This window comes from Leptopilina heterotoma, unplaced genomic scaffold (assembly GCF_015476425.1).
Source record: "Leptopilina heterotoma isolate Lh14 unplaced genomic scaffold, ASM1547642v1 Lhet_114, whole genome shotgun sequence".
Taxonomy (NCBI): Eukaryota; Metazoa; Arthropoda; class Insecta; order Hymenoptera; family Figitidae; genus Leptopilina; species Leptopilina heterotoma.
The window spans coordinates 4,835,620-4,859,526 of NW_025110833.1; the positions used below are offsets into that span (position 1 = coordinate 4,835,620).

The 23,907-nt window shown below is 23.2% G+C and overlaps 1 protein-coding gene across 2 annotated transcripts in view; it reads left to right on the forward strand.

Annotated features, from left to right (window-relative positions):
- Nucleotides 1–309: 309 nt before the first annotated feature.
- LOC122508547 (scavenger receptor class B member 1-like) overlaps nt 310–23,907 on the forward strand; it is an 83,632-nt gene continuing 60,034 nt past the window's right edge. The window contains exons 1-2 of one of the 2 annotated variants that reach the window (XM_043621982.1): nt 310–580; nt 2,850–2,885. In XM_043621982.1, the coding sequence (XP_043477917.1) occupies nt 430–580; nt 2,850–2,885 (187 nt within the window). In that variant the 5' untranslated portion in view covers nt 310–429. Of the gene's footprint in view, nt 581–2,849; nt 2,886–21,767; nt 22,386–23,907 lie in introns of those variants that run through there. The other variant, XM_043621973.1, reaches the window with a different exon arrangement.

The following is a 23,907-nucleotide window of genomic DNA, read 5'->3' on the forward strand; positions in this document are numbered from 1 at the left end:
ACAAAAAAACGAAAAAAAAAGTAAGGGAAACTGAAATTAGAACGAGCAGAAAGTGATTGTATTTCCTCTTCTAACTCACTTAGTGAATAAAAATTAGAGAAAAAATAAATTAAAAAAAAGCAATTAAATACACCTTTCCTTCCGGTGAACCGGCTCGCAGGAATGACCTTTCAACCTAAATAGATAATAGGTCACTGGTGTGGTAAATTAGCGCTTATATATACTTCTGATCCTCTTATCGTCGATTGGAGGCTGTGTGTAAGTGCATTATCATCAGCTTCTAAAGAAACTCTTTTGAAAATCCTACGTATCCGTTTCGAAGAGATGCATTAAACATATTCAGTAATTGAACGGTCATCATCATTGAAAGACGTTAATAATATTAGTGAAAAACAAAAAAACTATATTTTTTTTTTGAAATCCACAAAAATGGTCCACAGTGATCCAATTAAGCCATTACAAAAACAATGGTCACGTTTGCGAAAAGAAACGGAATTTAAATCAGTCGAATCTTTATTAAATCTCCGCAATGCCATGATATCAAGTCAGCGAAATATAATTTGTGACCAGAAAATTTTGGGTAAGTTTCAATTTTTATCTTTAGTGTTTTTGTTAACTAATTCAATATTTTGTTGAGTCACTTAAAATTTTTGTGGACTAAATTAATATCCTGTTAACTAATAAAAATTTTTCTGGGTCAAATTAACGCTTCTGACAGAATTAAAATTTTTGTTGGCTAAATCGACACTTCATTACCTAAACTGATAGATTTTTTGGTTGAATTAAATGTTTGTTAACTAAATTAAAATTTTTTTAGTTAAGACAATTTTTTGTAAACTGAATTCAAATTTTTGTTGGCTTAATGAATAATTTGTTGACTAAATTAACAGATTGTTGACTAAATTACAAATATTTTTGTTACTAATATTTTTTATATCTAAACATTCTAAACTGATCCCTTGTTGGCTAAATTAAAATTTTTCTTTACTAAATTAATAGTTTGTTGACTAAAATTTTTTCTGGTTAAATTGATAGTTTGTTAACTAAATTTGTATTTTTTTTTGGTAAAATTAATAGTTTGTTGACTAAAAACTAAATTCATATTTTGTAGACTTAACCAAAAATTTTTCTTGTTAAATTGATAGTTTGTTGACTAAATTAATATTTTTGTTGGTTAAATTAATATTTTGTTGCCTAAATTGATATTTTTGTTGACTAAATTAATAGTTTGTTGACTAAATTCATATTTTTTGTAGACTAAACTAAATTTTATTCTGCTTAAATTGATAGTTTGTTGGCTAAATTTATATTTTCGTTGGTTAAGTGAATCCTTTGTTGATTAAATTAATAATTTGTTCGCTAAATTAATTTTTTATTAACTAAATTCATTGATTATTGACTAAATTAATATTTTTGTTTGCTAAATTAATCTTTTGTTGATTAAATTAATAGTTTCTTGACTAAATTCATATTTTGTAGATTAAATCAAATATTTTTTTAGTTAAATTGACACCTCTCAGTTTAAACATTTTGTTGATTGATGAAACATTTTTTAAAAACTAAAGAAGTATTTTCTTGACTATAAAGTATTCTGCTTGACTAAAAAATATTTTACTAACTAAAAAACATTTTCTTGACTAAAAAATTATTTTGTTGACTAAAAATATTCTTCCTAATTCTAACTAAAACAATATTTTGATATCTATAAAATATTTTGCCAACTAAAAAATAATTGTACTAATTAAAAAATAATTTTTCCAACTAATTAATAATTAAATAATTTTAATAACTGAAAAATACTTTTACTAACCCAAGAAGCACTTTTCTTATCCAAAGAAGCATTCTTTTTCACAAAACACTCTTTGTTGACTAAAGAAAACCATTCCACCACTAAAGAAAAAATATTATTGATCAAAGGAATCAGTTTAGTCCCAGCAAATCCAATAAATTCACAAAGTCAGGAAACATTCTTGACGCAACAATTCATCACTAAAGGTTCCTCATAAGATAACTCGAATCCAACTCTCTCGTGGAATAATTAACATCACTGGGAATTATTTTGATTAATTACTCGAACGTTCTAATTATTGGTCATTATTTGTTTAAAAAATGAAACAAGAAAATATTTTTTAATTCACAATACAAATTGATAAATGGTTTATTTCATTCAGTTTGTAGTCTCAAGTAAGACAGCGTGAATTTTTATCCATTATAAACTTGCCAAGATAGTATAAAACAAAAAGAATTGTTATTCAATAAACATTTAACAATTAACATTAAAGAAACTCTACAAAATGACATTGATTGTTCCCTTATCTTTAATAAAGTGTGCGCCACGTGTCATAAATATAGTACCAGTGACTAATTTATTTAAAGAAAAAAAAATCAAAGCTTTATAACATTGAAATGATAAATAAACTTTCTTGAAAAATTCTCCAATAAAATTAAAAATTAGATCAAACAATTAGAATCCAGTTTAATAATAAACAAAAGAATATACAAATCATTTTGTCAAGTATTTTCTTTCTATTTTAATTTCGTTTATTCATTATTATTTTCTTTTTTTAATTTATAAACGCGATAAGATGAAAAGTATCAAGTAGATATTGGCAAATCTCTCGTTAATGGTCATGAACTTAAGTGAGAATAATTGGAAATTTTTATTTTTGAAAAAAGAAATAAAGATTTCATTAAAGAGAATTTTTATGCAAAAATATGCAGTTATTTTAAGTTGGTCACCAATTAATTAATCATCGATTAAGACAAATCAGGTAATTAAATGAAAGATTGAAAATTTTTCTAAAAATATTTTGCAAAAAAGAGTTAATTGAATTTTTTTTTCTTTTTAGTGACTGATAATCTTCCACTCGAACCAGCATCTAAAAGTAAGTGAATTTTCTTAACATAACAACAACAATTTTTAAAAATTAAAATTAATTTAATTAAGCAAATAAATTAGTTAAATTAATAAATTGAATTTATTTATTTACACAGATTATTAATTGAATTAATTTATTTAATAAATTAAATTTTCTTAATTAAAATAACGTGAATTTAAATAACTGATTAAATTAATATAATTAATTAATTAAATGAATCAATTTGCTTTGTAAATTAATAATTGATTAATGGATTAACTAATTTAATTCACAAAATTGACTAATTATTTTATTTATTTTTGAAAGAATAAGTGAAACTAATTAATTGAGTCAATTTAAAAATCCAATTAATTGAATGACAATAAAACTAATAAATTTAATAAATTAATGACACTAATTTATTGAGTCACTTTAGGAAACTAATTGAATGAATGCGTTAATGAAAGTAATTAATTAAATTAAATTTATAGCAAATAACAATTTTAGAAATCAAAAGAATTTCAATTGACTTATTGAATTCACAATTTACTTAATTAAATTAATCAACTGATTAAATAATTTAATTGAATCAACGAATTAAATTAATTAACCATTTGAATTTGATTTGAATAAAAAATTCAAATCTAAACAAAATTTTTATTTTCTAAATTCAGTTATTTTCTACCTATTGGTGCAATTTAATAAAACTATAGAATTTTATTGCTCTAAAAAAAATAACGGTACACTCATCAAGATGAGATAAAGGAATTAATTAACATTTTTGACAAAAGTGCTTCCCAAGGACAAGTTTGTGATTAAAATATGAATAAAGGAAGTGAATCGAAATGCAGTCGACCTTTATATTCGGAAGTAGATTTCCAAATTACCAAGAAGACCTTTAAAACCCGACGACTCTAAATAATTTTTTTTTAATGAGATTTTCTTTAAAAAAATCCAAAACCATATAATAATAGTTTTTTTTCAAAAAAATTCCTTTACAGTAACTAAGAATTAACAATTTAATTTAATTCAATTAACGATTTAATTTTCACACATATGGTGAAGGTGTGATTTAGAGTTATAAGAATAAATTTCCAAGTTAGTGAAATAAAAAAAAACTTATTTATTTATAACACGTGCACTCGATTTTAATCATTGCAGACATATAAATCTTCAATGATTTCATAATAAATTGAATTATCTCACTGTATTATTTAAGTATTTTGAAATATTGTTTATCACTTGAACCGTTAAAATAAAATTTTTTTTATTATTACAAAAAAAGTGTCACAAGTTCAAACATTATTTCTCACGTTTAACAAGAAAATTAATACGTTTATAAGAGTGTATAAAAGTCAATTATTATGTTATAAATAATTATATTGTTGTTTTTTAATGTTATTAATAAGCTTATGAAAATTGACCTAAAAAAAGGAGTAAAGTCACTGTAAAAATTATTAGAACAAAAAATTTGCAATGATCAAAAATTTGTCCAATTTATTTAACTTCAATTTTTAATATTAAATTTTTTTAGCTTTCAATTTTTACTTATCTGTTATTTAAGAAAAGAAAGAAATAAAATTATTATTATAAGTATTTATTTTAATTAATAAATAATTAATTTTATAATATTATTTATAATTATAATAAATAAATCAATCAATTAATTTTAATTCTACTTGTTAATTCAGTATTTTGATTTGATTTTATTTAAATATTTATTTGAGTGAAAGAATATTTTTCAAGTCAACAAAAAATTTATCTATCAAACGAAAAAGTAGATAATGGTCAGAAGAAATTCTAAAACTTTATTTAATGATTAGTTTATTTTTAAATGAATATTTTTAAAAGAACATTTTCAAATTCCAATCTAAATTTGCAAAATAATCGTCTAGAAGTCCTAGTGAGAATTACTATTATCATCATGAATGAGCAATAAAAATGAAACGAGAAAATCAAACTCACGGATAATCGTAAAATTAACAAATAGCACTTTTGCGATGACTGGATATCGTAAAAGTTCGAGAGCTTTTTTTCAATGCAAAAAAAACCATCTACTGAATCTTACTATACTTAAATTCTCAACTTTCCATAAAATAGAATTTATAGTACCTTAGTTTTTGGGGAAAAAATTCTAGGAGAAAATAATCGTTCCTTTTTTTTCCCCTCAAGTCACTTTTAAAATGCATTCGCATTTTTATGAATATTTATGTTTGAAAAGAAGAAGAAGTAGAAGTAGAAGAAAAGAAGAAAAAAGAATACGACAAGGACCTGAATCTTCTACGTTTTGATTCGTCACTGAAATCGTAAACAGATACCGTAAAAGTTAATCGTGTAAAGCAATCTGTGACTCAGAACTGATTTACTTTGTAAAATTAAAAACCTTGGTTCCATTACTGGTTACGAATAAATCTCAAGTTTCACGAAAAAAAAAATAAGAAAAAAATTATTCAATTCTATGATCAAAAATGACCAATGACAAGGATAAATGATTTGGCATTTTCCTCGCGAATTATATGTTTAATGAAAGATTCAATTAATTTTACTTTATTTATTAAATTTACACTTAATATTAATTTCTTTAAATTAAAAATTAAATAATAAATAGTTACTGTTACTGTAATAGAAACCAACAGAATTAATGTTTTTAAAGAACAACAAAAATAACTTTACGCTAAAATAAATAAATAAAAAAGAAACTAGTTTTTGTTGAAATTTGATACTATATGTATTTTTTTTGCTAAATGTAAAATAGAATAAAAATTTTGTTTGTTAGCTAAATTAATACTGTTTCATAAATTAAAATTTCGTTTAAACTGTCTATACAATTCTTGAATGAATTACTTTAATTATATTAGTACTTTGTTTACTAATTACAAAATCTTTTCAGTAAAAAGTATTATTTTTTTTTTGAATAAATTAATACTTTGTTGACTAAATTATTTGCTGACTAAATCATTTAATGACTGAAATATTTGTTAACTAAAATATTTGATTTCTTAATTATTTGTTGACTAAATTATTTGCTGACTAAATCATTTGCTGACTAAAATATTTGTTAACTAAAATATTTGATTTCTTAATTATTTGTTGACTAAATTATTTGTTAACTAAATTATTTGTTGACCAAATTATTTGTTAACTAAATTATTTGTTGACCAAATTATTTGTTAACTAAATTATTTATTGAATAAATTATTTGTTGAGTAAACTATCTGTTGACTAAATTATTTGTTGATTAAATTAAAATTTTTCTTCATCTTCTTACATTAACATTTTGTTGTCTGAATTGATAGGTTGATTACTAAGTTAATATTTTTTTTAGACGACACTAAAATTGTATTTGATAAATTATAATTTTTAACTAAATTAATTATTTTTTTAGTTAGATTAAAAGTTTGTTGACTAAGCTAAAATTTCTTTTAACTAAATAAATAATTTGTTGACTAAATACAAATTTTATTGGCTAAATTAGTAGCTTTTTAACTTAATTATTATTTTTGGTAGTAATTTAAAAGTTTCTTGACTGAAGAATCATTTTCGGTGATTAAATTAATCTATTGTTGTTACAAAAATTGTGTGTGCTAAATAGTTAGTTTACAAGCATTTTTGGTGGCTAAATTGATCTACTGTTTACTAACTAATCATTTTGTAAGCTAAATAAATAATTTGTTGACTAAATAAAAATTTCTTTGGCTAAATCAATCTTTTGTTGAAAAAGAAAAAATCTGTGTTGACTAAGTTAATAATTTGTTGACTAAATTCATATTTTGTTCACTATGTTTTCATTTCTGCTAATTAAATTGATAGATTGTTGTCTAAATTAATTTCGTGTTGGTAAATTAATAATTTATTGCTTAAATTAATCGTTTGTTGACTAAGTTAACTTTTTATTAGTTAAACAAATAATTTGTTGACTAATTTTTTCTTTGTTAATTTGTTTACTAAATTTTTATTAGCTAACAAAATTTAGTCAACAAATTAATTTGTCACTTAACATTTTAATACAATCAGGAAAAAAGTTAATTAATAATAATTAACAGCTAAATAATATTAATTTTCTATTATTAATATTACTGCTCTGATAATTAATAATCTATTGACTAAATTGGCATTTTGTTAGCCAAATTAATTATTCACTGACTAACTTAACATTTTGTTGCTTAAATTATTATCTTCTTAAAAGAATTCTTTATTTTCTTTAAACCGAATAAATATTTTGCCAGACAAAAAAAAATGACATCAAATTAAGACTCAAAAAATTTTTCATTGTCGATTAAACATTTTGTTTGTTGAGTTAGTTCATTGTTATCTAAATGTAAAGATTAATTAACATTTCATCTTATCAAAATAATTAAAATCAACACTGAGAAAATTAATTGTATCGTATTATCATTGTTTATATTTATTCTTTTCTTTTCTTTTCAATTTTTTTATTTACACGCATAAACTCCCTTCATCGTTTAATTTAATTAACTTCTCCTTTTCATTAAAAATTCTTCTCTCGAATTTTTAATGTTCAATAATTTCTTCAGTTTATCAAAAATTAATTTTTGCTTTTTTAAGTCAACAGAAGTCACGTGTTCTTTATAGTAGAATAACAAAAAATTCATTCAAATTGAAACATTAAACAAAAAGTATTTTTTCAATTTTTCTTTTTAAAGAAAGAAAAATTATTTTCTATTTGTATTCTAAAGACGGTAGTAGTGATGTCAATGAAAAAAATGCGAGTTGAAAAATAAGTGGTTATTATTCGCACAATAACGCAACGATAAAGCGCATAATTAGAGGAATATTACGGTGTTTTTATATTTAATGGTTAGAGTCTATATTATATGAAAACCCGTATATACCCACCACTCAAACTCTTTGATGTTTCTCAACACAGTTTATTGTTAGGAATTTAGTAATTTTCCACTTTGAGCTTTTATACTTGTCCTGGCACCAAAGGAGATTCAGTTATATGACTTTCATAACAATCTCCGCGGAAGTTTGAACTTTACGAAACCAAAAGAAAAAAAGGAAAAGAAACAACTTTTTTTCTTAAAAACAAAATTTCTTTGTAACTTTTCCCCCCCCTTTTTACGATTCTTTACAAGCACTTCATTTTTCCCCTGCGAGTGGTTAATAAAATCCTTATAAAAAAGTATTTTTCGAACGGTAAAAATTAATTCATCTCATAAATAAATTATTATATTTTACTTTATTAATTTTATGTTATTCATTATTATTTATTTCTAATTAATTTTAATTTAATTATTGCTGTTTGTTGTCGTTGTTCTTGTTGTTTAGTTTTAATTTCTATTCAATTTGTTTTTCAGTAAAAAAATCTTTAGCAAACGTTAGTTTTCGTCTTGTTAAGGATAACAATTTTTTTTTTGCAGAAATAAATAAGTTATTCGCGTGAACCCTTTTTTTCGTGTCAGTGACAAAAATATTTTTAAAAAATTCTATTTTTAACATCGCACTGATTTGTGAGGGTACTACAAAAAGAACTTGTTTTGCGTTTAACATCCGCTCATTTTAAGGTTCGAGAATCTTCTTTCATTCAGTTTTGTATTTTTTTCGCACAGCATTGACGTCATATAGGGACCATTTTTTCTTTTGCGCGCATTCTTCTTATATTCACTTGAATTATTATAAGGACTCAAGTGGAGAAAACTGGGAATAAAGAAAGCAAATAATCAGGACGAAAATTCGTCTTCAGAATATATTTGTAGAAATGAGAATTTTTTATAATGACGTAAGAATTGTCGTCATGTGAAGCAGTTGAACAAGTTTTTTTTTCTTCATTAAATCAATCTTCCGTGCTCCAAAAACATATTTTTCTTAGATTTTTAATTGTACAGTTACTTTTCCATATTCAGTAGTACTTTTACCAGCAACTTATTTTCTCTTTTCAATTATTTACTTCAAACAAATTGAATTATTTAAATAATTTTCCATTTTTTTTTATTTTCTTCAGATTTAATTTCTATTTCCTTCCTGTTTTATTTCAATGCTTGTAGATTATTTATTTGAAAATATAATTATTTATAAACAATTGTTTATATTTGTTTGAAATGTATAATTGTTGAATTTATTTATAAAGTACAATTATTTATTTCAAAAATATAATTCTTTATTTAATGCAGAAAATACAATTATTTATTTAAGAAATATAATTGTTTTTCATTTGGAAAAGAAAAATATGATTATTTATTTATTTTGAGAACATAATATTACTTATTTATTTGCAAAGCATAATTATTTTCCTATTTGGAATCATAATTATTTATTCATTCAAAAAACATAATTATTTATTCATCTTTTTATAGAATTGATTACAAATAATTTTGTGTAATTATCTGAAAATGATAAAATCAAAAATAAACTGTTGCAACTTTTTTTTCAAATTCAAAAGAAATGGAGATGCATTAGTGAAAAAGTTGTCGAACAATTTTTTTCCCCTCATTTTTATTTGTAATTCAGTGTAAATTATAAAGTCAACAATTTTACTTTTATAAAAATGAAAGGCCACCATTTTTATGGCAGTAATTGCGATTCCTGTATGTTCAGAAACACTCAAGTTGTATCAGATTGACAGCGATAAAAGAATCTTTCAATTGCACCTGACTTCTTCTTCCTTGTCGGTTAAGATAACAAGAATTCACGTGACAAAAGTTCAAGAACATTTAACATTCTTTTTATCACTGTGGAAATTATTTTCTCCGAGAGTTAATGCCATTTCAATTGCTCATAAATTATTATTTCAAACCCAAATAACAAAAGTAAATTAATTATTTTAATTGTTAATAATTAATTGCCTAATTGTTCATAATTAATAATTACTCGATTAATAATAATTAATGTAACTAAATATTTAATCACTGCTAACTACTAATATTTAAATTAACTGCTAAAAACATAACAAAAATTAATTAATTTTAATGAAAATTAATTGATCTGAATAAAAATTAATGGTAATGAGAATTAATTAACCTTAATAAAAATTAATTAATTTCAGTAAAAATTAAAATTTCCGTAAAAGTAGAAATTACTTTTTGTTATGAAAACAGAAAAAACAATAAAATTGTTTTAAAAATAATAATTCGAATTTCAAAAGGTTTCCTCATTTTCTAATCAGTGACTCAATTTTCAGAGTCAAGTGTCTACGTTAAAATTGTTTCAAAAAATTTCAGCGAAAACCGGATATTAATTCGAAAGTATAATATATATATATACAGAAAACACATAGTGCAGTCAAGTGGAAACAGTTTTCATTTTCAAGAAAAATTCAATGACAACATAGAAAGTCAATCAGATTTTCGCAATATATCTTTCATTTGTCGCCCCCTTGTATGTGCGTAAAAGTTTTGAGAAATCAAATCTTACGAGAGGCGTACATAATTTATCTTAAACACATGCACATATTACAATAATATTTAAAAAATCCCCATAATTACTATTCCCTACAAAAATTTTTACGAGAAATAAATAGTACAAATTTTCAAAATTCCACACACATATTAATATATGTAAATGTTTTGCTATTTACTACAACCCATGATAATTTAAATTTACCAAAAAAAAAAATTAATCACAGAAATAAGAGAAACCAAACACTCTTTTTTACTCCTTTTCAATTTTTGAAAAAATAAATTTAATGAAAAATATTTTCTTACTAAAAACAATAAATAATAAAATAGACAATATCGATTAATATTTATCGAGACACTTTTTTTTAAATAAAGTTTTGTAGTAAAAAAACAAAAGAAAAATTAAGAAAATTCGAATTATGATATAATAAATGTGAGAGATGGTGGAAGGATTTAAAAAAGTCGAACTAAAAGGGAAAAGTGAAAGCGAAAAAATCGCAAAAGGACCTTCAATAACACCAACTTTTCTGAATTTTAAAATATCTGAACCTATAATTATTACAACGAGGCCATGGATTGTAGTCCTTGATCAGAAAACAATTAGATCGAAAGGGTTGAATTTCAATGTGGTTCCAACTTCTCAAGTTTTAGTAAAAAAAACCAAGAAAACAAATAAAGAAAAACGTTCGAGAGAAATTGTATATATTCGAATCTGTTTCGAAATTAATTTACAAAAATAAAAATATTTATACCAAAAATGACCACTGAAACTCTAAATTCAAATAGCTAAATTAAATCTAGTGTCTGATATTTTTACTCATTTCTAATTTTCTAGTAAAATTTTTGCTATTTCCGGAATAAATTTTACTACTTTTCAATTTTTCAACTACAATTTTCTTTCATAAATAGTAACTTCGGAAATAATAAAACTAAACAAAAATAAAAAAAAACACTTGAGAAAAGTTTAACATTCAATTCTGATTTGAACTTACAAAACTCAAAAATTTACCAAAAATTACTTTTAGAATTCTAAGTGAAAAAATTCGAATCTTAAATTTAAAAAGACTGGACAAAAAAATGATAATTAAATTTTACTATTTCCATAGTAAATTTTCTAATTTTTAATTTCCACACTAAAATTTTCTTTCAGAAACAGTGAAACTCCAAAAATAATTACACTCGACAACCTGAGTACCTCCGTATTTCGGAAAAAGTTCTTCATTAACATAAAAAGATGAAAAAAAGCCCTCATTTGATATTCGACTCCAAAAATTGTTGAAAAAAATTATTAAGACCAGCGTTGTTTTTCAAGATACAAATTATTTCTGAATCATAAATAAATTCTAAAAAAAGTTCTAAGTACCAACGTGTTTTGCAAAAAGCTCTTCTTTAATAAAAAAGCTCCAATTTGATGAAAAAGGATCAAATTTGATAATCGCATCCAAAAATTGATAAAAAAAATTGTCGAGAACTAAAAAAGTTCCAAGTACCAAAAATTTCGCTCCTTTTTAACGTTTCGGTTAATTTCCTCTACTTCGTATACTGGTCACACAACCTACTCGAGATTAGTACACATTTTACCAACCACTTGTTGATCCAATCGAAATAAAAACTCATTATCTACTACCTTCATTAATTTTGTTCCTAGCAGACAAACTAAAAGAAATAGAAAAGGCACTTTTAAGGCCGCTAACGTAAATTTGTTTTCACGTGTTAAATAGAACTTAATGACATTTACATATAAATCCCATATAAATCAGACTTAATTACAAAGTAATTTTCTAAATTACCACTATAATCTTTTACAAAACTAGATCGAAAACTAACACAAAAAAAAACAAATACAAAAATTATTTCGTAATTGCCCAACAAAAAAAATTTTTTCTCCTCTGATAAAAAACCACATACAAGAAGAGGTGAATGACACGAAAATATTTCGTTTATATTTATATTTAACGGAAAAAAAAGATTCCCATTCAATTCCATCTTCTTCTGGATCTATTTTCAATTGTTGGTAATTTTGCAATTTTTTGTTATTTCAATTGTAAAGTGCAGAAACAATACGTTGTCTGCACGGAGGTAAACCTGTTCTACTTCCATGATTACAAACAAGGTCAAAAGCGTGTCGAGTAACTACTTATACATATATAAACATATATATGTATGCATAAATATATTTGTAATCTCTCGAGCAATGCTCTCGTAACCTTTATAATAAGATCAAGAGATTAAGGAATAATCGACGAATATTTTACAAAGTAAACATTTTTTTCGCAATATTGGGACGAAGGTCAAGATTAACCATTGATGTCAGTATAACAGAACCATTAATAAATTGATTTACTATCACTTTTGATGACCCATTTTTTTTTTGCCGATTTATCAGTCTCAACTGGTCTCAACTATGTTTGCAGTATTATGAAACAAATTTTCGTCAAGTACTATCATTATTTTGAGTGACATTTGCTCATTTGATATTGACATACGACACTAAACTATTAAACTAAAATTTAACTAAAATTCTATTTACAGAATTTATTCCACTTTGTATTTAATTGAATTATCTTCTATTCTTATCAATATATTATGTTTTCTTATACAATTCAATTCATTTCTGTAGTTTTGTTTCTTTGCTCTTCTCTGTTATTTTACGATGTGCATTACTTCGTTCTGTCATTATTTGTTCTGCTCTGCGTTCTTCTGATATTTTTATTTATTTTTGTTCTCATTTGATATATTTTCTTGTATTGTTCTTTTAATTTCTGCTCTCTTCTATTATTTTCTGCTCTCCTCTGATGTTTTCTGTATTGTTCTTATCCAAATAGCATAACATTTAAGCTCAATATTATGTCAATATTGCATGACAATGTTGCTAATACCACTGGTAATGTTGCATCAACATTGCCTCAACAGTGATTATGTCCGCCTTGCCCTGTTCACTGAGACAAATGATTAGTTATGTCTACTATTAAGTTAATTATAATGCCGCTGACAATTCCAATTAATATCTGGGTCATCAAAATTAATTTAATTCACAATTCATAAAAAGTAACCACAGCCGATAATCAGCAGAAGATGAAAAATTATTTTTTGAGCGAACTTTATCTTCTGTTTATTAACAATTGTTAGTCACAAAATTTTTGACTAGTCCTAAACTATTGCTAGAACAATTACAATTAATATCTGGGTCATCAAAATTTTTTAATTCACAATTCATTAAAAGAAACCACAGCCGATAATCAGCAGAAGATGAAAAATTATTTTTTGAGCGATCTTTATCTTCTGTTTACTAACAATTGTTAGTAATAAAATTTTTTACTGGTCCCAAACTATTGCTAGATCATTTTCAATTAATATCTGGGTCATCAAAATTAATTTAATTCACAATTCATTAAAAGAAACCACAGCCGATAATCAGCAGAAGATGAAAAATTATTTTTTGAGCGATCTTTATCTTCTGTTTACTAACAATTGTTAGTCATAAAATATTTTACTGGTCCCAAACTACTGCTAGAACAATTCCAATTAATATCTGAGTCATCAAAATTAATTTAATTTACAAGTTATAAAAAGAAATCACAGCCGATAATAATCAGCAGAAGATGAAAAATTATTTATTGAGCGAACAATGTTTTGATCTACCTACTTCTGTTATTTTCTGTTCTCCATTATTTTGTTATTTTCTGATCTGTATTGTTTTTCTATTTAAAGTTCTATATTTACTTTGTCTAATTTTGGTTAATTGCTTCTTGTTTTAATCCACAATTTTCCGTTCACTTCTGTTGTTTTCTATTATTTTCTGATGCGTTTTGGTATTTTATGTACAACTTTGAATTGTTCTGTACTACTCTCTTATTCTTTATTCTATTATTTTCTTATTTGCTATCCTCTCTTATTCTATTGAGTTCTGCTCTGTCTTATTCTGTTATTTTTTGTTGTATTGTTTGTTGTTATATTCTATCCGGATTTTTACCTTTAATGTTATTTCTTATTGATAATTTTTGTTTTGCTAAAGACCTGTTATCTTCTATTTTCTTTTGTTATTTTCTGTTTACATTTGTTGTTTTGAGTCCTGTTGTGTCCTGCAATGTTTTTTCTGTTCTGTACTGTTACGTTCTGTTATATTCTATAGTATTTCTTTTCTCTTCTACAATAAATTGTCTATTTTATAATTTTATTCTATTTTTCTATATTGCTCTAGTATGCTTTGTTGCGTTTATTATCTTTCATTCTGTTTTGACACTTTTTCTCTACTTTATTCTAATCCAATAAATTCTAAATAATCACCTTCTTCTATTTGACATAAAAAATACCCTTCTTCCGTCATATTTTTCTCCACGTAAATCCCATTCGTAAGCAAATAGTTGGGAATTTTATGAATGAAGTAGAAAAACATGTTCACAGTAACAAAAACAACAAAAATAAAATTTAGTTTTTTCTTTTTTATAAATATAATTTAAACAACTTTGCAAAATCAATACCAATCTGAACTTTTACTTTAAACACACTGAAAATACATAAAATATATTTTTATTTTGTTTCTTTTTTTAAATTTTTTGTTTTGTTTTGTATTTCTACCAAAGTTTGGTCAGTTTTTTGAGGCCAAACGTGTTGAGAAATAAAATGAGAAACAAGGAGGTCAGTAAAAATGTTAATAAATCGTGGAAAAAATATGTAAAAATGAATAAAACTCGTAATACCATTGATATCATAAATTCAAAATCGCGGAAATTACAAGACAAGAAAATACAAACTCAGAAAATAACTTTTTTGTTTTTAAAATGCAAATTGTGTGAAATTTTAATATTAAAAACTCATTATAAATTTACACTTAAATTAGTGATTAGCTTGTTTTTTATGTTTCCTTTTAGTTAATTAATATCAAATGATTGTTTCTATTTGTATTATAATTTTTCTTTCTTTATCGCAAATAAAGTAAATAAAATTAATTAATATCTACACATAAGATAAATAAAATATAAGAAAAAAATTATGATTTAACTGTCTAACCCTATAGAACGTAAATTATATTTGTTAATATAGTATTTTTGTCTGCAAAACAGGATCATTCGTATATTCAATGTCAAAGAAAAAGGGGAATTTATGTGTGCTTTACAAGCACATAACCAGTTTACAAACATACATATATGATAGTTAAACACGTGTAAGTAAAATTTTTGCAATTTTCAAGATCATTGATCTTGATCCTTTCCGAGTCCTATCAAGAATTTATTACGTTGTTTCGGGGATGAAAAGTAATCACGAGAAGACTATTAAAATAAATGAAGATATCGTGAAATATGTCCCGTTTCGAATCACTTGTATTAAATATTTCCATTTCCTGCAGTTCATATTTACAAATTAAATTTTTTCATATATAAACGAATTTCAATGTAAATTATTATATTTTAATTTCGTGATAAACAAATACAGATCAAAGAACAATTTATTTATAAATAATTACAAAAAAATTTCACAAAAGAATATTTGATAATTTAATTTAAAAATATATTCATTAATTATTTGTAAATTTCAAATTAAATTTTATTCATTTATATTAGTATTTACAATTTACTTATTCTATGATTTGTAACTTATTTCTTTATTTATTCCATTATTTATAATTTATTTATTTATTTTATTTTAATTTAATTAAAATATTTACTTCAATTATTATTAAAATAATTGTATGAATATTAAATAAAAAATTTTACGTTATAAATTGTTAAATTATACAATTCGGCAAAATGTGTATTTCTATTTTTTCGAAAAAATTATTTGCTTCATTGTTAATTTAGATTCTCCTTTTTGTACAGAAGTAAGTGAAAAACTTTATTTCAATGATTAATTGGATTCGAACTGTTGGAACAAAAAAATTACAGAGAATAAAAGTGAACTGATTGTGATTAATTGAAAACTATTTACATTCCGGAAAACAATTAAGAACATTACTGGAAGTAATTTGAGTCATATTTACAAAGATGATAAATAAAGAAAAAATAATATTTTTGAAATTTTATTAATAAAATATAATCAAAATTATTTATGTACGGGAAATGTAAAAGGCCGAAAGGTCATACATATGAATCCAATAAATAAATAAAAAAAATATAATCAAAATTTTTTTAACAAAATATCAAAAAATATTATTACCTAATTAATTAATATTAAAATAATTTTACATTTAAATGAAAAAACGTTTCAATAAATTTGAGAAAATAATAAATTTAATTTAAAAAAAGCTCCTAATTATAATATTACAAATAAATTAGTTTCAAAGCTATAAAGTTTTGTTTTAAATAAAATTTAAACATTTTTATGTATTTGCGACAATTTAACATTCTATGATTCAAATTGATCTCGGGTTCAGACATAAAAAAAATTTCACTCGTATTTTGCAGTAAATTGTTTGAATTTTCTGTAATTTGCTTAATTTATTTCCAGTAATCAGAAATCAAAGTTTTCTTATACGTCAATATACGGAAAAAATTTTAAATATTATACATAAGTTTTTTTTCCTATTGAAAATATTTTACTTTTTTATAACCAAATATTTCTTCTAAATTCTAAAATTTTATTTTGTGTTAAATTGAATCTATAAATAAACAAATATAAGTAAATAAATAGGTGAATAAATATAAAAAATAAAAATTGATTAAAAATTTAAACAAATGTGTAAGAATTCAATATAAACATTTTCTTCTCCTCAACGAAGACTTCTGTTTTTTTTGTTTCATATGAAAATGACGGAAAAAAGGAAAACACAAATTTTTTCTATTAATTATAATTATTGAATTAATTTCAATTAACGATGTAAATAAGATGAACGAAACGGAATTTATTAAAATAAGCGCGCATTTGCGATTTATCTTGTTATTGCCATCAGTAAACGAAAAATTGTTATGAAAATTAAAATGAAAAATTGTAATTATTACTCTTCGACGTAGAAACGTATCATTATTGTATAAACATTAAACATCTGTTTTTATTTGGATCTTTCTCGCTATAATTTATAAAATAATAATTTTTTGTCCCGTTTTATAATTTTATATACGCGCTCAACGTAAATTTATTCCTTATAAGCATGACAACTGTCTTAAAAATTTTCATTTAGGTGAAAAAAAACTTTGCATTCTAAGAATAATGATATAATAAATTCATTATAAAAAAATTAAAATGTAAAAAAATTTTAAAAATTTGGATAAATTAATTTAATTAAATAAATAATAAATTATTTTGGTAAAAATTAAACAATTTAAAAAAATACAAATGCAAAAATATAAAATGTAAAAAACTAAAGAAACCAATAAATGAAATTGTAAAAATATAAAAATGTAAAAAGAATAAAAAATCTAAACAAAACAAACAAGACATTTTATTAAAAAATATTTATTTAAAAAAAGAATAATTAAAAATTTAGATTTAAAAAAACATATTTAATTTTAAAAGGAAAATTAATTTAAAAAATTACAAACTTTAGCCAAAAAAAATTATTCCAAACGAAAATAATAATAATTCTTGCTAAGGGATTGATTGCATAAAAGCACTTAATAATATGGAAATTATTTATCCATTCATATTATTTATAAACATCTTTACGTGCGTTCTCTTAAATAAATTGTTACAATTCTACATTTCTTACTAATATATGTAATCAGCCTCCTTTATATTGAACTCTAATAATTGTCACGATATTTATGACGATTATTATTTTTTAATTAATTCAATATTTTCAAGGCAAGAAAATGACGTGCAAAAATTTGCTTCTAAAATGAGAATTTCCACAAAAAAGTAAAAGAATGTTTCAATCAAAAAGACAAATTTTTTTTGTCGCAAAATTGACGTATTTGTTACAAAACTTATTATGTTTGCATACGTATAGAAAAAGAGAAAAAAATATTATTTCTAATTTATTAAAATTTATTAAAATTGTAATTAAATTTCATTTCCTTAATAAGAAATGGGACAGCATTCCAGTAAAAAAATTTACTGAAAATTAATATTTTCAAGAAATAAATTTTAACGAATGTACATGCAAATAAATGAAATATTTGTTTTATTCGTCACAATGTTTATCTATTTACATAATTATCATACAATTTACGAAAGTAGAAAATATTTTTAATTTAATTAAATTAAATTAATTTAAACGAAAATAATTTTCCCTTCTTTTATTTATTGGAGAAAAAACAACATTTCTTCTTTTGCTAACGAAAAAAATCATTTTACATTCCCTCGGATTATATTCTTTCTTTTCCTGTTTCAATTTCATTTTATCTCTTTCGAACTGCAAAAATCATATATGATTTTTCATAATAATTTGAGATTAAATCATTTTTTCTCTTTTTATTACGATTCACAAGGAAATTTAAAAAGTATTTCTTCTTCTTCTTCATCATCATCTTGCTATGAGAACGAACACAAAATACCATCAAATTATTCTTTTCTCTTTTTTGCCAATAATAAATGCAGTCAGAGTCAAGGCAATTCGTAAGACTTTTATAATGATATATAAATTCGCATTCGTGGAAATTGTCGGTACAACTTAACTCTCATCCGCGACAGTCAATAATTTTCCATTATATTCGCTAGGAAATAATCAAATAACAGGTGTTATTGAGCCTTTCAATTGTGTCTATAACCATCAGTTATAAAGTTGTTAAAGAAAAAAAATTAATAGCTTTCCTCGTTAAAAAATAAAAGTCCCATTCAACTGAAATATTATTTTTAAAATCAGTTTAAATTCGCATTTGGAGGCAGAGATAGCGAAGATTTCTTTTCAAATATCTATTTACACTTTTTAGTGGATTATTTCGATTGTTTTAATTCGTTTATTTCGCATTTTTTGTTTTATTTTATTAATTTTTATTTTAGTCTGTTTTAATTTCTACTTTGTTTATTTTTATTTTAGTTTTTATTAATTTATTTATTTTAATTTATTCATTTTATTTATTTTTAGACGCTTACATTAGTATTTAAACTATTTTTTCTAAAATTTTGTTGTTTAAAATAAATTTTTATTGTTGCAGAAGTATTTTAATGTTTGAAATAAATTTTCTTTGATTTCGTTAAATTTTTCTTATACTAGAGGAATTTTTACTGTTCTAACTAAAATTTTCATTGATTTATTATAAAATTTCATTGATTAATTTGTTTAACAAATTAATGAATGAATAAATAAATAATAACAGTTGAAATTTTTATCAAAACATTCATCTAAACTAAAATTTTATTTTTAGCAGCAACAAAAATTTTCCAAAACAATAAAAATCCATCAAATAAGAAAATTTACCTTACAATAAAATTGACCAAAAAAAAGAAGCTAAATCCTGATAACAACAAGAATTTTTTTCAAATTTTTCTAAAATTAAAATCCCAAAGAAATTCGCTAATGAAGTAATACTTTTTTTTTCGTTGAAGAAAAGTGAAACACTTTTTCCCAGCAACCGTTACACTTCTTTTTTCTTACAGCAAATAACTTTTTCCTCCAGTTTCACGCACTTCTGAAAGTGTCACACTCAAGTAAAATAATTTCCGCCTGTTTCCTCACTTTCAAAAATCATTCGAAAATAATTATCCATTATAAAATAGAATATTTCTTATACTGAAGAATATCAACATTAAATACCTAATAATCAAAATTAAAATAATTTAATAATTATTAGTTACAAATTAATATTTGTTTCAATAAAATAAATAATAAATAAATAGAAAATTAATTATGAATAAATTAATTAATTAATTAACATAATTTATTTACAATTAGAAGGAAGACAGATAAACAATGACATAATAAAAAATTAACCAAAAAAAAATTAACTAAATAAAAAGTTCTTTTAACAAATTTTTTAGTTAATTTCTAGTTAGAAATAAAACAAGTAAACAATAACACAATAAAAAATTAAGAAAATAAAAAAATTAACTAGATAAACAGTTAATTAAATAAAAAATTAAATAAATAAAAAGATCTTTAAAAAATTGAAATTTACTAATTCCTAATTACAGAATTAACTTCTGATAAGAAATAAATCAATTTAAAAATATCTAAATAGAAAATTAACTAAAAAATAAATTAGATAAAAAGGTAATCAAACAAAAAATTAACTAAATAAAAAATTCCTTAAAAAAAATAAATTTACTTTTTTACCAAATACAGAATGAATTTCTAGTAAAAAATGAAATAAATTAAATGAATAAAAAGTTCTTTTAAAAAAATGAAATTTACTTTTTCCAAATATAGAATTAATTTCTAGTTAAAAATAAAATAAGTAAACAATAACATAATAAAAAAACATAACTAAATAAAAATTTATTTTTATAAAATGAAATTTACTTTTTTCCTAATACAGAATTAATTTTTAGTTAGAAATAAAACAAGTAAACAATAACATAATAAAAAATTAACGAAATAAAAGACTTAACTAAATAAAAATATAATTAAATGAAAAATAACCTAAATAAAAAGTTCTTTAAAAATGAAATTTACTTTTTTCCTAATACAGAATTAATTTCTAACTAAAAACAAAGCAAATGAAAAAAAAATCCAAATTAGAGACAGATAAAAAATCAACTTCGAATAGGCACAACTTTAGTTATCCATTTATGGTCCACAATAGACTGCGGAAAAATTTATTAAATAAATAGGAAACAAAGCAAACAAAAAATAAACTCCTAACAAGAAACAAAGCCAAGATGAAGAATCATCTAAAAATGAAGAAAAAAAATATCCTTTTCACTCCTATTACTTAAAACTTGCATCACTATAATATACAATTTGCATCACATTTACATCCAGTAAGAAAAAAATAATTCTGAAAGAACTAAGAATTTAACATGAAATATGCATTCTAGTGACAAAACTCTCATATGTATGGTCCTTCTCACAAGAATGTTTGAGAGTGACTGCACGCGATTTCTTCAAGCAACAGGTAGTATAATGCAAGTTGAGTTTGCAAGAAGAAACACAAGCATGGACCCATGATACCAGTCACTGATTGGCTGGAGGTCCACGTGCGTTCTTCCACTTCCATTCTGACGTCAAGTGAAGCAAGGAATAAGGCCCGTGGAGTAAAGGATGATGGTGTGTGATGGTGGGGAGGGGATTGGATACCAACTTCCCTGTGATATTTTTTAGAAGACACCAAATCGTATTGACCACTTTTCCACTGTATCGCATTCGACGCGGATCTACCGGCCGGTTCGCCAAAAAATTTCAAATCAAACCACAAAAGAAGAGAGACAATATTTTCACTAAAAACGAACTCTTTGTCTGCTTCGAGACATTTCATTTTTCTTCCAAAATCAGAAAATTTTCATTTTCCCCGAATTTATTTTAATCCTTTTTCTTCATTTTCCCCAAAATAATTTTACTTCCTTTTTTAATTTTACTCCAAATTTGACTTCCTTATTTAATTTTTCCAAGATCGATTTTAATCCCTTTCTCCATTTTCTCCAAATTGATTTTTGTTCCTATTTTTATTTTTTCCTCAATCTTTATTTTCCCCAGTGATTCATTTTATAACAGAATTTTTTGTCTGGTATCAAAAAATTTGTCTTCAGTTCAAAAAATTAAATTTCCTTTCCCTTTTGGATCATTAAGAATCCTAAAAATTTTTACCCTCAAATTTGCAAAAAATAGACGAGAACAAATTTTTCAAGAACCACAAAAAGTGACAAATATAAAAAAGAACAATAGAGATGGAATCGAGTGATTAAATTACACATAGTGAATTTTTATTTTTATCAAAGAAGAAAAAAAAGTTGTCACACTATCAGAATCGACATTTCCTATCGTTCAAGTGTTTCTTGAAGAAAAAGTGTTGCTATATTGAATACTTGTTTCTCGAATGTGAAATAAATAGTTCAATTTTTCGACTACACGAAATTGGATCAAATTTTCGAAGGGAATTTCAGTTAATTTTCCATCAGAGAAGAATTAGTGGAGTGGTAATTTTTTTTCGATTCAAAATGAAGGACATTATTGCAATTTGGAATAGACTGACAACCCGAAGATACACGGCTGTCAGCACTAATCCTGCTGGGGATGATGGTATCGAAGAGATAACAATGAGGGCGAAAGGATTGCGGAGAAAATCGTCAGTGGTCGTCAATCAATTTTTCAATGCCGCTTTGCCAGTCAATATTGACGGGAAACCACGTTGGAATAAAAGTAAGTGAAATGATTATTTTCAAGTCAGACAGCAACAAATGGAAAATTAAATTTTGTTGGCTGCTGAAGAAAAAAAAATTATATTACTCTCCAAATTTGAATTAGTAAAGATGTTTTATTAATTTGAATTAGAGACTGACTTTTTGCTTTTGAATTAGTAAATTTTACTAATAAATTAGTAGAAATAACTATTTATTAGTAAAATTTACTAATTCAAAAGCAAAAAATCAGTCACTAATTCAAATCAGGAAACATTTTTAATTTTTTACTAATTCAGATTTAGAGAGTGCTCGAACTATTCTTCAATCAAGAGAATTGAATTCAATTATAAAGAAAGAAAGTAAATTATAGTTATTTAAAGAATTGAGAAAATAATCATTCATTTTTGAAAATAGTCCAATAATCGATTACTCGAAACTACAATTAGTTATTAATTATTATTGACTAATTATTACTAATTTGAATTATTTATTTCCAAAAAAAAAATTCGGAACAGAAAACTTTTTCCCATTTCACTAAAAAAATTCAATTAATTTAAATTTAGTAAGGTGCAAAAAATTTAATTCGTTTATATATTTTTTTTTCATTTGGTAATTATGTCTTGAATAATAATAATAGTAATAGATTCGAATAAATAATTAAGAAACGAAAAAATTTTAAACATAAACAAATCAAAACTTGTTAATTATTTTTAATGATCTTAAAATATTTATTATTATTATTCGTTACTCGTCTACACGCATCATTTAATTAAACCGAGTTACTACAAAAATTAAAACTAGTTCTCTACTAAAAAAATTAACAAAAGTAAAAATCATTTTGCATCGAATAAATACCTACAAGATGTTACATTCATTAATTTAAAAGTAGTTGAATTTATTTAAAAAATTACAAAAATTAAAATATCGTACTATGTTAAGGGCAAATTATAAGCAAATTAATTATTTACGTTAATTAACTCACAGAATTGACAATTCACATTGCAACCTGATAAAGAATAATAACAAAATATATAAATAATTATAATAAATAATATACAAATGAATAACAATAAACAAATATATAATAATAATAATATCTAATAATGATAATAATAATTAACAACAATCGTTTAGTAATAGTAATAATTATTTATATATTTAAACTAATAATGATACTTAATAATTAATTGTAATATAATTATTAAAATAGTAGAATTATTAGTAATAATTACTAATTAATTAATTTAATTATTAGTATAACTATTGTTATTATTTAATAGTCGTTGATTAATATTTATCAACAATTTATTAATAAATAAATAATAGAATATTTATTAGTTTTTTATCAATAAATAATTAAATAATAATAATTGTTAAATTAATACCTAATATTAATAATAAATTACTATTTTTAGTCTTTGGAGATGAAGAATTTTTTCACGCTCTAATGAAGACATGAAGTAAAGTAGGGTATTGACTGTGAGATTACGCACGTTGTTAAGATCTTTCCGTATATCTAACATGCGTTTGTTAAGTTGTAT